The 15,920-nt window shown below is 36.7% G+C and overlaps 1 protein-coding gene and 1 long non-coding RNA gene across 5 annotated transcripts; one reads left to right on the plus strand and one right to left on the minus strand.

The window, feature by feature from the left end:
• Window positions 6,230–7,780, plus strand: LOC109950544. The gene is made up of 2 exons (XR_002272776.1): window positions 6,230–6,890; window positions 7,453–7,780. It is a non-coding gene; the product is annotated as an uncharacterized LOC109950544 (long non-coding RNA).
• LOC18766661 (ABC transporter G family member 22) lies at window positions 8,167–12,364 on the minus strand. 4 transcript variants are annotated; one of them, XM_020569608.1, is made up of 11 exons: window positions 12,173–12,216; window positions 11,496–11,959; window positions 10,836–10,942; window positions 10,521–10,750; window positions 10,195–10,350; window positions 9,892–10,075; window positions 9,523–9,792; window positions 8,863–9,435; window positions 8,633–8,740; window positions 8,452–8,545; window positions 8,167–8,382 (listed from the first exon to the last, which is right to left on the minus strand). In XM_020569608.1, exons 2-11 carry the CDS (start codon window positions 11,926–11,928, stop codon window positions 8,285–8,287), a joined length of 2,253 nt encoding a protein of 750 aa, XP_020425197.1. In that variant the 5' UTR covers window positions 11,929–11,959; window positions 12,173–12,216; the 3' UTR covers window positions 8,167–8,284. The 4 variants fall into 4 exon arrangements, with proteins under 4 accessions (XP_020425197.1, XP_020425194.1, XP_020425196.1 ...); XM_020569605.1 differs by having other exon boundaries at window positions 8,167–8,545; window positions 12,173–12,364; XM_020569607.1 differs by having other exon boundaries at window positions 8,167–8,545; window positions 10,836–10,939.

Below are 15,920 nucleotides of genomic sequence, written 5' to 3' on the forward strand. Positions count from 1 at the left end.
TTAGTTGTCATAGTTTCTGTTTTGTGGGTTTCAAATTACCAATTTGGCCTTGCCAGTACCATCATGTGAAAGCTGTATGTCCCTCATACATATGGTCCTGTCCTAGGGATCAGAGAACTTGCACTCCCAGCAATGAGTTTGAGGAATAAATGCTTAATTATAACTTAAGAGGATGAAGGTTATTAGAAGCATTAATTATAGTCGCAAAATTACAAGTATATATACCTAATCTTGTGGTTTTGTCTATTTTGTTAGTGTCCATATTTATAGACCTTGCCTAAAATAAACACAAGAATTGAAAGCAACAGAAGAAATTCGGGACATACCCTCACATATAAGGTAAAAGTTCGACTCTCACATTCTCATTCTCTTAATAGCATCTAATATCTGCAAATAAGAGTACTTGCTCTTGGTGTAATGATCTTGCCTAAAAACGTTTAACAATAGGTTTTAGAGTGGCAAATTCATGAATTTTTCTTTTTGTGGAGATGTGATAAAGAATCTCTTAAATGACCCTTAACCCAAAAAACCAGCATACAATTGTTGGCGTGACTTGTGGATATTGACTTACTTTCCTTACACACCAAGAATTCCTATTATAATTGTAATTGATTTACTTTAATTCCTGATTTCCTACTGCAAATAGATTTAGGAATTTATTATTTACTTCACATTCAGGTTTCGTTGTATTATAAATATGACCTCCTACAAGGAGAAGAATACACAGAAAATTCCCACAAACAAATATTCTCTCATAGTTTTAATATTTTAGCATGGTATCAGAGCCTAGTTCGATCTAGGGACCTGTGCTTGTGTTCTTCTTGAAATTTATGTGCTCTTCTCCCCCCTTGAGAGGGGGGAGGGGGAGTGAAAGGGATATGTTTATTGACCTATCCCAATTACCTTGACATATTTCCATGAAGATGTTGCTTATTTCTTGACTCCGACGACCCCTTCTCTTCAAGGGGAGAGGAAGATTGAAGAGAAGTTGTGTCTGAGTGAATTAGCTAAAGTTTATATGGAAGAATTTATTGTTGCCACTGCCGTGCTCATGGGGTTTCGGTGTTCTGCCTTACCTATTGCCCTGCTCACAGGGTTTCTGTGTTCTGCCTTATCAATTGCTGTGCTCACACAGTTTCTGTGTTCTGCCTTACCTACTGCCGTGCTCACAGGGTTTCTGTGTTCTGCCTTATCTACACCCGTGCTCACAGGGTTTCTGTGTTTTGCTATGTGCCCTATTTTTTAGGGTTTGCTCTTGTGTTTCCGCTGTGAACTTTGTTTTAGTTTGTCACTTGTTTCACTCGTGGTTGACTAAAAGATCTTCTCTACAATTGGTGTTTCTCAAGTATGGTGTCCTGTGACTCGCTTGTCAAGTTGGGCCTGCGAAATATCTTTGCCCAACTTGATGGGGAGTGTTGGCGAGTCCTTATTTCATTAGAATTTTGGTTACTTACCAATTATATTTTGTCCTATTGTAATAGAGATTATTTTATTTAGTGTTATGGGGGTTGATGATTTTTTCAACCCTCATAGAGGTAGCACCACCGACTCATTCTCTCATTCTCCACCAACCATCGTTGAGTTGAGTGCCCAGATGGCTCCGCTCCTACAGATGCAGACTTTTACCCCGAACCTAATCCAGAATTAGGATCCTCTTTTGACGACCCCGACCCCGACTCTGACTATGACGACAACGACCCCGACCCCGACCCCGACTCCGAAGACGACCCCGACCCCGACTCCGAAGACGACCTCGACCCCGACTCCGAAGACGACCTCGACCCCGACCCCAACTCCGAAGACGACCCCGACCCCCACTCCGATGATGACCCCAACCCCGAATTTGGCTCTGATTCAGACCCTGATCCCGATTTCAACTCTGACTCCGGCCTCGACTCAGGCTCATATTCCGATCCCAATTCCTACTCAACTGTATCCTATGCATCTTCCGCTGCACAGATTATGACTTCTCGACTAACGACTCCGACACATGGACTAGATTGCGCATTTTGTGAAATCCGAGGATCCATTGGCGGATATTTTGACAAATGCGATTTTCAGTAAAGCATTCCACAATTCACTAGATCAGTTGGGCATTGGCGACATCTATGCACCAACGTGAGGAGGAGTGTTGGCGTGACTTGTGGATATTGACTTACTTTCCTTACACACCAAGAATTCCTATTATAATTGTAATTGATTTACTTTAATTCCTGATTTCCTACTGCAAATAGATTTAGGAATTTATTATTTACTTCACATTCAGGTTTCGTTGTATTATAAATATGACCTCCTACAAGGAGAAGAATACACAGAAAATTCCCACAAACAAATATTCTCTCATAGTTTTAATATTTTAGCAACAATTACTAATAAGGGCAATAACCTATTTAATGTGTCTTAATGGGGTCAATTTACCCCGCTAAGCACAACCTAACTATAAGTTAAGAGGATGAGGGTCATTATCAATAACTTTAACGATAAGTTAATAAGATGCTAACTATTACTAATTGGACTACTCCACAACGTAACTTCATAATTTAAACCGTTTAATATATTTTAAGACCCGGACGCGTGATTACCATACGAAGTTCACATGTACGCTTAAAATATAGTAACCAAAAAACAATAAGAGTTTATAAAGAGAATGCAAATCTTGATTAGTTTTAGAATGTCAACAAGTTAATTGTGGACATGCATGCAATGCATGTATGGACTAATAGTATACAGTGTACGTTGCTTCTTGGGATTAGCGAGGAATTAGTGCAACTGTGTGTGCAAGGAAGGAAGGAAGAAAGATTTGATTACTTAATTAATCATAGGCTAACGTCGCGGGAATGTTGCATAAACTTGCATTTCACATCCCATAACCCTCCCACATGGCTCACTCTGTTACGTGGCAGCATTTCATTCCTCTCAAATTTTTAATTTCAACTTCAATTTATTCAGACATTAAAATATAAGGTTGTTTTGGAGACTTGAATTGAAATACTTGATCTCAATTTGCGGACTGTGTTGGTCCACCACTCACACTCCGATCTTAAATTGTGTATGAATTGATCTTCCATTTGATACTAGTAATCATAGTCAACGTCTACGCTGCTCTTTTTGCCAGTCATGCAAAACTAGTCTAGCTATAAGATTGAATGATGCTTAAGCGTTAATCAATTAATAAGTCAAAACCACCCTAACTACTCATTTGGGTCTATTTCGTAATTCAAATTATTCAGCTTTTTCATTTGAAGATTATTTCTGCAAAATTTCATCCAAATGGGAATTTTTGCTTAGCCACTCATTACTAGAAAAGCTCCCTTTAAACCACGGATACACCCATGGCCAATACTAGTGTCAGCCACAGATAACTCGTGACCAAAGTACTTGATTAGTCATGAACATTTCCTTGTTTATTAAAAATGTTGTGTTTGCCTTTTTATTTAGCGAGAGTTAGATAAATGTTGTTCAACGTGAGTGAATTTTTGGAAAGGTGATCCTTTCTTGAAGATCCAAAATGTAAATGAGATACATTGTAGAGACAGTGAAATGACGACATAGTAACTAACTGGTTAGCATTTGAACATTACTCTATATATATTAGTTGTGTTTTTGAAGTAAACAATCATGTAATAGTAAGTGATTATAAGTAATTGATCAGATAAGTTTATATATGAACTACTTGTTGTTGGAAAATTTGGTTTATGGATGTTATTTTTCTGCAAAACATCACATATATATTAGAAAATTGTAATTTACATTGATATAGTAGATTAAATAAAACCAATGAAATTACAGCAAGATGCTTATCTTTTGGGATGTAGAAGTTGGTCTCCATTGATACTTGAGTAGAATACTAGTTTTAGGTTGAGGCGTGTCATTCACTGTTCTTAAGAGTAGATTTCGCCTCTCGGAGACAATGTCTCGTTGTAGCAAGGTTGTCTGGCGCCCTACCCTCAAGGATACAACAACCTATGACCCTCATAAGCGTGCACTCACAATACTTGAGTCGGATAAACAACTCAAATCTTTCCCTCAAAATTTATATAAAAGGAAAATAACCTCATATATTATGCCCTATTAAAAAGAATGGGCTTAAATATATAGTTAGTCGCCTCAACACGAAGCTAAGGCATTAAAAGAAATAGTAATAAAACCACATAAATGTCTGCCCGTTTTCACAAACTTGGACAACCCCACACATGCCCTTGCACTATAATATCAGCAAATTAATGTAGCAATTGCAAAATAGAAATTGGACAACCAAAACTGACGCAAATGATTTTTGAATTCAAATATGTAAATTTACAAAGGCATTGAAAACAATTAAGTTTGTATGAAATTGCCACACCAAAGCTTTTAGAATAAAGCTGCAGAAAGACCTATAAAACAAATCAATAATTATCCCAATTGAAGACTAAAATTGCTCCAACTAAAACTCATGCAAATAAAATAAAACAAAAAAAAAAAGTAGCAACAGTCATCATTATTTGGTGACATTTGAAGACTGTTGTGGGGGTGACTAAAGGCTTTAGTTACCCAAAAAAGCAAAAAATGTGACTAAAAGCCTTTTTAGTCACAAAAAAGTCAAAAAAATGTGACTAATGCCTTTTGTCACGGCCACAAATGTCACCAAATAATGGTGATTGTTGCCACTTTTTTTAAACTTTTGAAATCAAAATTAATATATACAATCAGATCATAACATTCATATAATAAATTTACAAAATAAATTCAGTTTTAACTTGTAATTAAACCACACAAAATCTGGAAACATAAAATAAATAATAAAATAAATACTCACAAAAATTCCAACATTTGCAATTCAAATAATTTTTTTTTTTCAAAAATAAAATAACATTACCCAACTCATCATATATATGTTTCGAAATTTCATCTTTCGTGTGACTCTGTCTCTTCGTCTCATCAAAAATTTACCTAGCAATATGGAAAATTTTAAAAATCTAGAGTCGTTGCCCAAAAATGACAAACTAGCTTTGTCATTGTTTATAAATTATAAAACTATCTACAATAAGCATATCCATTAGCGAACAATACAAAGGCATCAAGAAATTACGTCGGCATTTGACAGCATATGCGTGCAAATGTTCAGGTATAAGAGTGCAACTTCATGCGTCGACGAATCGCCTCAATTAATTTTCCCCCATTTGAAACAACCAAATTCCATCTTTAATTTGCTTTGTCCTTTTTTCTAAGAAGGGGATATATCCAAAAACAAGACAAAGACAAATTTTTTAACGTGGTTTATGTTTGTGGGAAGAATTTACAACCTCTTACGATGGGTGATGCATGCATGACATGATGATTAAACAAGTTTTAGAACTTTTGATTTAAATAGATGTGAGTGTGATTAAAAGAATGTATGTGATGTAAGATTTTATAAACGATAATCGACTACACACACGTAAGTGATTCATAATCGTATGTACTTCGTAAGTACATAGACATAATCGACTATTGAAATGATTATATGCATGCATAAACGATTGTCCTTAGCTATTGAAATGTGATCGGTAAGGCGCAAAATACAGCTAAAATTAAAAATTTATGAAAACATAATTGCTAGCCTAGAAAACAAAGTCAATTCGAATGACGTCCTAGTGATTCATTGGTGATTTCCTTTCAATTGTATTCTTTTTCTGGCCACCGAAATCAATGAAGTTGGATGTCATTATTGCACGTAGGATTGAAGTTAAAAATGGTGTTTGTGGTGGGCAACCATCAACCTCATGATCACGAGAGTTGCAATATATATCATCCAACTCCATGGGATCGAAAACCTCTTTGATTATGAGTTTCAAACATTTAAATCACGTGGGGGTTTGGCGTCGCTTTCACGAAAGATGCTAAGTAGAGGATCAAATAGCTTCCACGTCTCTACTTCTCCTTAGTTTTTATTTTTCCAGATTTCACAAAATCACAAAACAAAATCATCACAGAACCCAAGTGCTTCTTCTTCTTCTTCAAGCATCTTATTCGATTCTGCCAACTTGCAAGACTCTCTCCAAAGCCCTTGTATTGTCATGTTCAATGTGTCGAAAACAGCACGTGCGTAATGTTGCATGCATGACTCATAGGCTACCATTTGAGTAATTGATGTTGATCATGGCTCAAAATCCACGTAAGCCAGACGAGGTTTTCTGTGGGACCATTTGTCTGTGCCATGGGTTGGGCCCACCTGATGATGAAATAGGTGGTTAAGTGTTTCAGTGTCACCGAAGCTTGATGGTTGCCTAAACGCATGCTCTTCAGTTCTGATATTTGAGAAATCAAATAAGCTTGTGGTGGCAAAGTCTTTTTCAAGAATTTTCTACGGTTCTTTTCATTTTTTTTCGTTTTCTTTATTTTGCTATATCTATCCATATGTAATTGTCTGATGTGCAGGGTATGAGTGAGATCAGCCCGACAGAAAAAATAAATAAATAAATTACAGTGAACAGAAGAAATTACTTTTTAAAAACAATGTAGTTTTATATAGGGAAATAGCTCAAAATACCACCCATTTTATAATTTTTTGTCAAAATACCACCCCTTCCCAAAATTTTTAAAACTACGACCTATAAATACATTTTTATTGTAAATTGATTGCACCCATATCACATTTTCAGAAAACCTGAGGGGAACTACGGGTTTAGAATGACTTCGCCTCCGCCTCTTTTCTCGTTCGATCGTCTACGGCCTCCGCTTCCTTTCTCCTTCGTTCTTCTACGCCCCTGCCTCCGCCTCTGCTTTTTCGATTGTCTGCCTTCCTCCTCCTCCTCTGCTTTTTCGATTGTCTACCTTCCTCCTCCTCCTCCTACTTGGCTCTTCTCCTCAGCTATCAGCTATTTCATACCCAGAAGTGTTGGATCCTGAGCAAGCAGTGAAAGGGCTATCTGGTAATCTAATGACTAATACTATTAGTTGGATATGCTGTATGTTTTCTCTTCAAAATTCTAGATTTAGTAGGGTTGGCATACACTATCATGACATGATATATTTTCAGTCTGTTTTAATTACTGGCTATTAGGGTGTGGTTTGAAACTTTGACTGATGGGGTGGGGGAGCTTGGACGGAGTTTTCTTATTTTTGTGAAATGGGTTTTGGAGGATTAGGGATTTTAGGGGAGTGTGTGAGTTCGCTGTTTTGGTGGAAGATATATGCAGAAGGGTTATGATGATGATGGGGGTGGGTTTTTGTGTTTTGTTAATTCTTTTGTTTGTCGGAAGAAGAATGAGATATTTTTCCAACTCTTATGAGTGAGTTGGGTTCAAAAGCAATTATTGTTGGTTTTATATTTTGATTTATTTGCAACTGTCTTTATAGAATTTAATTTTTAATAGTAATATATGTATTCTTCATGAATGGTTTTGCTCTGTTCAGGTGCGTCTGTCTACATGGGTTTGTGCTTGAAGCATAATGCAAGTTTCGTTAATAAATTCTCTGTTTTATGCTGTGCAGGTGTGAATTGGAATAAATAAAAAAAATTTGCTGGGTTTTTGAGACTTGTGATGTTATTCATCAGTATTCATGCCTGGTTTCTTCTTGTAATAATTTTGTTGATTGTGAGCTTTTCCCTCTAGCGCTTGTTGCTGATACTGATTGTGAAGGTGAATTGGTTGTGCTTTATGATGTTTGAAGCATTTGAGAATCTATTTGGTGTTAATATGGGGATGAATGGATGGTGTTCATCGAAGGCAAAAGATAGTCCCTCTCTGTCCCATAATTTTTCACCCTCTTCAGCTGATGGACTTACAAATTTCTATAGAAATCTTATTTTTCAAAGAAACTTCAAGAAGTCTATAGTAAAAATGCTTGCATCAATGAAATTCTTGCAAAATGTAAACATATAGAAGATATGGAAGTGGCCACAAAATGTTTACGTTTCTGGACGACAGTGCACAAGGAAGAGTGTCCTAAGCACATAAATGGTAGATTATAGATTCGGTACATATGATGAACATGTTTACTCTCTTTTTAAATATGATGAAGACTGAAGATCAAGCATCTAATGTACTAATTAAGAAAGTCTCTAGTAAATGTTACGCAACTCGCTTGACAAATTCAATATGCGAAATATCTTTGCACAGAGTGTGGGAATCTAAAGTTATAGTAAATATTAGATTATTCAATTTGACATATATAAATTTTGTTGAACAGTCCAAGAATCTCACATAGAAACTGAACTATTGTTTAATAAATCGAAATACATGGCGAACAGAAGTACGATTTTCCATGGATAGAAACATTCTGGGATTTTCATTATCAAGTAGTCTCAGAATTGGACATCCTACTACATCATTGTCTTGAACTTCATTGTCCTGAGTAATAAATAGGCCAGTAATCGGTACCCAATGATCATCACCATCATAGCTCCCACTTCCATCACACCTGAATCAAGTCTTAATTCATTGATGAAGGGAGACTGACAAGCTTCATATCCAGAAGTACCTGAATTACCTGATGAGCAACCAAACTGAATTTTCAGGAGTAGCCTGTATGTGTGGTAGTTGAAGGAGATATAGCGTATCCACGAAACCATTGATGGAACTTTCTGCACCCACACACAATTTATAATGTACTTGTCACATTCTGTTTAACAAATCCAGAATGTGCTTGTTGGCTAGGTTATATATCTTACCTGGATAAAGAATCCACCAGATAACATGAATGTCATAACAATGATGGAAGCTAGCGTTGTTGCCTTTTTCACGTCGATAAATGCTGCACCTATGCTCAATCCTAGACCCTGCAATTTTGAAGTTTATAATCTCTTAATCCAGACACACACACACACACACAGAGTACTTTTGCCTTTGTTTCAAGGAAAAGAACAGTTATTGATATGATAGTTTTTTTTATAATTTTTACCTGAGAGGCCACAATGCTGAGGAAAATTGTAAGCATTGTTTGAAAAAATGAAGAAAATCTGAGCTTCAAGCCTGCCATCAAGTACACTATCACGAGGAACACTATTGGGAGCAGGAGATCAAGAGGAAGATCACTGATGTTTCTAGCTAAAAAGTAGGCACTGAGTTTGTACATCTCCACTGATCTCTCTTTAGCTACTATTGCTCTTTCTTGTGGAAATGTGAAAACTGCAGTAAACATAGGAAAGAAAGCCCAAAATACTGAAATGAAGAACAACAGCCCTGCCTGATCTTGAACTCGCCTTGGGGATGAAGCATCAGATTGCCACCATAGAAGTCCTATGATTATAGCAGTGGAGATAACTTGAACTACACGCAGACAGCTTAAGTATTCGTGGCGTCTCTCCTTAAGGCCCCTCCTGCAAAGAATCAAAAACTGTTCGCACCAAGTTGCTTTTGATTCCCTTGAATATGACATCCTCTGCATCTTACTCTCACCCTCTGTCAGCACAGAGCTTAGGAGCTTTGCCTTCTCCATTTTTCCAAGTCTGATTTGATTGGCTTCAACTAGAAACTGCATAAAAATGTAAAATAAGATTGTGCTCCATGCTAGCAATTATAAATTTATAAGTGGGATTCAAAATTCAGTTTTCGAATCAACCTCGTGGATGTCAACTGCGGAAGGCCCTCTATCCTCCAATTCTGTTGGAAGTGATTTTTCATTTGTGTTACCGTTTGCCAGATCAATGAGAAACTCTGCCGGGTTCATAGCTATAAGGGGTGCACAGCCAATTGAGGAGAAGTACATCATTGCTTCAGAGGCTTTTCCGAAGTATAAGGAGCTTCCTCTACCCAAGAGAATAAGCTTATCAAACTTGTTAAAGATCCTGCTAGACGGTTGATGTATTGTAGTCACCACTGTTTTTCCAGCCTAAAATATACAGAAGCACAACCCAATATTTTGATTTTTTTAAATGATTTTCATATGAACAATTCATTTTGTTCATCCAAACAATTCAAATTCCAGTACCTTTGCAATAATGTGAAGCATCTGAAGTGTTCGAAGTGCCGCTGTCGAATCAAGACCAGATGTTGGTTCATCTAAAAACAGAAGTGATGGGTTGAGCAGGATTTCATTGCCAATGCACACTCTTTTTCTTTCACCACCAGAAACTCCTCTAACAAATGTGCCACCAATTAGTGTGTCTTGGCACCTGAAAAGTAAACCACATATGGTTCAAGGAGCCAATCTCATTCCGGAAATTAGTTAAGAAGATCCTTCCAATAGTAACAGATGGATGCTTAATGTTACATAGAATTTCAATACAGATACCTTTCCAAGCCTAGCTCATTAATTACATCCATGGCCCTTTCTTCTTTCTGGTTTCTGGTTAAGGTAATGGGAAGACGGAGTAAGGCAGCATAAGTTAGAGTCTCTTTGACTGTAAGATGGGGGAACAAAAGATCATCTTGCATTACATATCCAATCCTGCTTCATCAAAATCGATATCAGCAAATTTGCAAAATCAAATTCTCAACTTTTAAATCCCAACCGACGCGACAACATTTCATTTGTTTATATATGACCCGAGATTTGAACCTCTGTTTTTATTTGTATAGTAACGAGTAGGCAACTGTCATGTTATGTGTCATATATACCTCCGTTTGAGGGACTTGGCGTATGGTTGGTCATTGTAAGTGATGGTGCCGCTGTTGAGTTTGACTCTTCCACTGAGGAGATTGAGCAAAGTTGTTTTGCCGCCTCCTGAAGGTCCCATTAGAGCAAGAACCTCTCCTGGAAGCACTGAACCAGAGATTCCATGCAGAATGTACTCTGCATTTGAGCTTTTCACACTCTTTGCAGCTACCTTATACTTTACATCTTCGAACTGCGACACAATTCATATGTTGAAACAATTAAATAAACCAAATTACCATTTGTCTTAATATGCATCTGTTGGGTTCATGTGTCACCTTAAGATAAATTGGTAAGGTAGAGTCCACATGTAATTTTCTCCCTTTGTCTGCATCTGGACCTCCTTCTTCAGTTGAAGTAGACTTAGCTGTTGAAGTATTGTCTTCTACCATAAAGATCATGAGTTGAAGTTAACTTATCTATTTTTTCTGAAGTGAGGCAAACATTAATTTAATTTGTCATTATTAGGATCTAGATTGTACTAGCAATATCTTTTATCTCCACATCCTCACACTCAAACTACCTTACCTGAGACTTTCACACATGCAAGAGTTTGTAGCTCTATGTTGAAGAATCTAAGGGCAATTCGAACTTAGGACACCTTATAATAATGGAAGGAGATTACTATACAAAGATCTAGTTGGTTTCAATAGTTAAACATTTACCCCAGCATCTGAGGTCCCGAGTTTAAATCACAACTTCACAAATATTGTTTGATAAATAATAAATAAAGAAAACTGAGAATTCTTATTTTATATTTCTTTTTTCCTTCACTGGGCCTATCAAATTGCGCACAGGGTGCAATATCATCCAGTTCACTGCCTGATGAAAATTTTGAAAAACAAGTAATATCTCAACAACAACAAAAAATTCTTATACATCTTTTATGCTAAAAAAAGTAGGTTAATTATAACTTAAAATTGGCAGTAGTATCATACTGTGTTTTGGACTCTGCACTCTCAAGGCAATATCTGAGATGTCACCTGCAGCAAGTGAGAAAGAATAGCCCAACCCATTGCTAGAGGCCCTACTTAATATGGAACCTTTCTTGTCAAAGCTTCCAGTAAAACTAGGAATAAATTCATCCATGTTGATCAATAGTTGGGAGCCAAACGACTGTGTTTTCTGAATCATTTTTCCACTTGGTGATTCCATTTTCTTCTCAAAACTTCTCCTTAGTTTGCGCAATATTCCAGCTTCATTTTTCTTTTCTCCATGCTGTGTTATACAAGTTGTGTTGCAGCAGCCAAATATTTCTTGGCTTACACACAACTCTTTGTTTCCGGTCCTCAGTGCAGTTGTTGCAGCTTCAAACGAGCTCTGATCAAAACCAGAACCACGGTCCAACTCACAATCTCGACCCGCCTCCATACGTTCTTTCGACTGCTTGAAAAATTCAACTCTGTGCCATGAGTCAAGTGCATTAGAAAACCAAAAAAAGACAATCTTAAAAAGAAAAAAGATACGTTATTCTAGCTTCTGATAATAAAAAATCTAATCATCAATTATACTGCTTCCCTCTGATTAAATTCCAACTCTATATATATATGATAAAATGTGTCAAACTAAAGTAAATTGAGTGAAGTGGAGAGTGAGAAAGAAGAAGATCAATTACTTGTGAGCTAGAAAATATGCAAACGGAGTAGGCAGCAAAGAAGATAAGTGGAAAGGGATGCATTTGGAAAGAATGGTTTTGAAGATTTAAAAAGGCAATCCTATCCAGTGTGAGTGACAGTGCCAAATCAGTCTACAGGGTTTCTAATTAATGCGTCCGTATATTGCTTGTGATGATGTGAAGCAACATAGTGTGATCGTCTATTCCATACTTTTTTATTTTTCTGATGAATGGCCAATGTGGGAGGGGAGATTCGAACTACATCCTTAGATGTAAGGTAAATACTCGCGCCCTAGAGGTATAAAAGCTCGCATCGTATCCTATGTAATATGTAATATGTAATAGAATTTTTTGTTTATTATTATATTCTACTTGAAAAGTGTTAGGAATGTATATTTGATATACATCGTTAGTCAATTCTTCGACACATCGTAAATTTTTGAGACTAATATAATGGTTGTCTAATATAGTATCAGAGCATTCTTTGCAAGTGGTTTTAAGTTCGACTCTTATTCCGTACACTTCTTTGTTTGTTTGCAGGTGTACAGTAGGGCTACACCTATGTGTTTGTCTCTCTCACGGCCTCTAGAGAATCCGATATTGATGACATACCTTTCCTCCCTTGATTTCCTTTCTTAATTAGATCCCCTTGTTCTTTCCCTCATTCTCTCTCTTGATTTATGTTTACCTGTCTTCGTTTTATTACATCTCTTTTTATAAATACAGGTATTTGTATATCTTCTCATTCCGATGACATATAACTATCTATAATCAAAAGTTCAAGCCAGCTAGTCACTCAATTCTTAACTACACGTTTTAGGCATGGCATGAGACCTTTTGGGGTTAATTTCGACCCCTTCTCTGTCTTGACTTGGAGCCATATATCTGTCATTTTAATTCAGCTGCCAATAATTTAAGCAGCAGCTGCATTAGATTTTGTCCTGTTTATATATCTACAAACGAATGTCAACAACATCATATAATGGAAGTTGCACACCACTGTGACTTCTGTGAGTGTCTGTGGCCAATCGTGGCTTTAGAATTTGATGGTTGCAAAGGATTGGGCGGTGCCCCAAAGGACAGGGCACATTGACTGCCAAGGACGACGACAGAGCCATGCACTAGTTGGTGTGAGTGAAGAAAACGGAAACCGATTCTATATAAATGCGGTGATCTTGTTACTGTATATGATCAGATTTTGCTGAGGTCTAGTGTTTTGTTCCTTTCAGTACGTACGTACCTTTTAAATTTGCTGTCTTGGGGACCGAAAGTAGTTGCTTGAAGAACGTGGACAATCAAGTCTCGGGGACCAATTCTTTATGTTACTGTCACATACAATAATTTCTCTCATAATAGCAAAATTTTGATCCAAATCTTATTCTAAAGCTTCGCGAAATCTCTAGAGATTACATGAACAGTATAATATGGCAATCAACTCCCTCAACTTGAGGGTACTGCACAGCACCGGGGCTAATTTTTTTGGGGGTTTTGAAGAAAGAGACATTGAAATATGTTGAATACAAACAACAATTGATTGTGGTAGGAAAAGCAAACACAATCCTGTCACTGAAAATTCTCAGGGCGGTTCATCAAAATTAAAAGGTAGGTTAGGTACACTTTTGTTTTGTTTGAGTTCCCAACGGGTTGTAATTAGACAACAGAAACAACTCATCATTGAACTTGAAGACCTTCCATTTTCATTAACCTTTAAGAGCGCATGCTTCAGCAATGAAAGGTCACTAAACAAGGACAATTTGAATTGAAATGAGGCCCATTACTCATTTTCAATTTCATGGACAACGTAATCTCTCCAACATGTTAAACCAATATAATTCTTATAGCTTCTTTAACTAACGGTACTTTTGCCGATTACCGTTTGGTTTAATGGTATTAGCCTCTATTTAATTGGACGAGTTCATAAGTTAAAATCTCATAAACAACGGTTGTTGAATAAAAAGTTATGTTTCTCTATTACGGTCAATCACATGAATTTTAAGTTTTAATTCAAGTACATTCATTATGACTTGAAATGTCTCTACTATGACAACTAGGATAAAAACTCATATAGGATGTTCCAACCATGTGGCAAGACAATGTTGAGTGACAAAAACAGAGTTTTTCTTGAGATCGGGAGTCGGTTCGACTCCTTGGTTTTGTATCGGACCAGGCGGATTGAGATTGGACCGGAGCTGGTTTTGGTGACATCTCGGTTTTTGTTCCATTTCATGTTTGGGTTGGGTTTTGTAATATTTGTTGTGAACCCAATTAGGTTATCAATTTTGGAGGCCCATTCTGATCTTCTCTTCATACTTACGTTATTAGGCTTTCCTATGTAATTTTTCTCTCCATCAATCAAATGTTTTTCACATTGACAAAACAAAATAGTAAATCTATTGTTTTTCACAGGTCAAAACAAATTAAAAACATTTGCATAGTTCACCAACTTCACTTCCACCAATCTTGATGGCACTTTGCCTCAGTCGCGGTCCGGTCACTCTCACCCCACTGGGTTGACCAAGTACCAACAAATAAAGGTCACCATTGAATTTTTCTTACCGAGTTTTGGTGAGACTTAATTAAGCCGACTACCTTTCTGATTGGTTTAAAATTAAATCGTCGTCTGGAGTCTCTTCACGCCGCATGACTCAAATTTATTTGTGATGCTGGACTTGTTTTGTTTACTAAGTCAATTGATTGATGCTCGAGAAGATGAACTCAACTTTTACTGTTTTTCCCCTTTCTCTAGATGCTTCTTGGAAGGTTTGTTTGTGCAAAGCAAATAAAATTATGGTGCTGCAAATATAACATCAAGAAATGGATATGAATGAGGGCAAGGTTGGAATCAAGTTCAACGCAACTGAGTGACCCCAAGAACCAAGAACACACACAAGTCCACCCAATACAATTATACCCTTTACAATTTAGCTATTTTGGAAGAAGCCTCCAAATCCGACCAGACCTAGAAAACTTTCGACATGCAGCTCCATTTGTGTTGACCTTGACCCAGTGTATGGAGGGGTCCCAAAGAAGTTATTAGGATAAGTATCAGAAACTCCAAAACACACTTCAATCAACGCTAATGACATATTTACTTACTTAAAATTGAAAAAAAATTATGAATCCGAAAAGTTAAAAATAGAGGAGAGAATGAATTGGTATGGATACTCCTCCCAAATCAATCTAATTTCTTATTTTTCAAGTACGAGTTACAGATTTTAAGATAGAACTCATCTTTTGTTTTAATCATTTATGTATTAGTCGTAAACGCTGGAAAGTTAGAAACCAGATTAATTTCAATATCCCTTTTAAGTAATTAAACATAGCACTAAAACATAACATGAAGAAAATGAACAAATATAAGTGCACTTCCACTCATGATGCCATGACAAAGGGTAAGGGCAAACACTATTCACATGAATAGTGATTGTCCTACCCTTTAATATTTTGTTTTTCCACCCATTGCCATGCAAATCTAAGTTCAATTACTATTCATATGAGATTAATTTTATTTATATGTATGAGATTAATAATAATAAAAATTGCTACATATGTATAAAAAAAATTTCTAAATTTCTTGGATTTTTTAAAATAAAATTTACATTTATGACGTCAGCTCTGACGTCATTGCCCTCGAGCAACAGTTTGGGTTGTTCTTGTCTTCGGGCCTTCCCAAGCTTGGTGGAGCCCATCATCTGCTTGGGCTGGATTGCTGCACTGAAAATGATTTTTGAGACCTAAAGAGCCTTTT

This window comes from Prunus persica, chromosome G8 (assembly GCF_000346465.2).
Source record: "Prunus persica cultivar Lovell chromosome G8, Prunus_persica_NCBIv2, whole genome shotgun sequence".
Lineage (NCBI taxonomy): Eukaryota > Viridiplantae > Streptophyta > Magnoliopsida > Rosales > Rosaceae > Prunus > Prunus persica.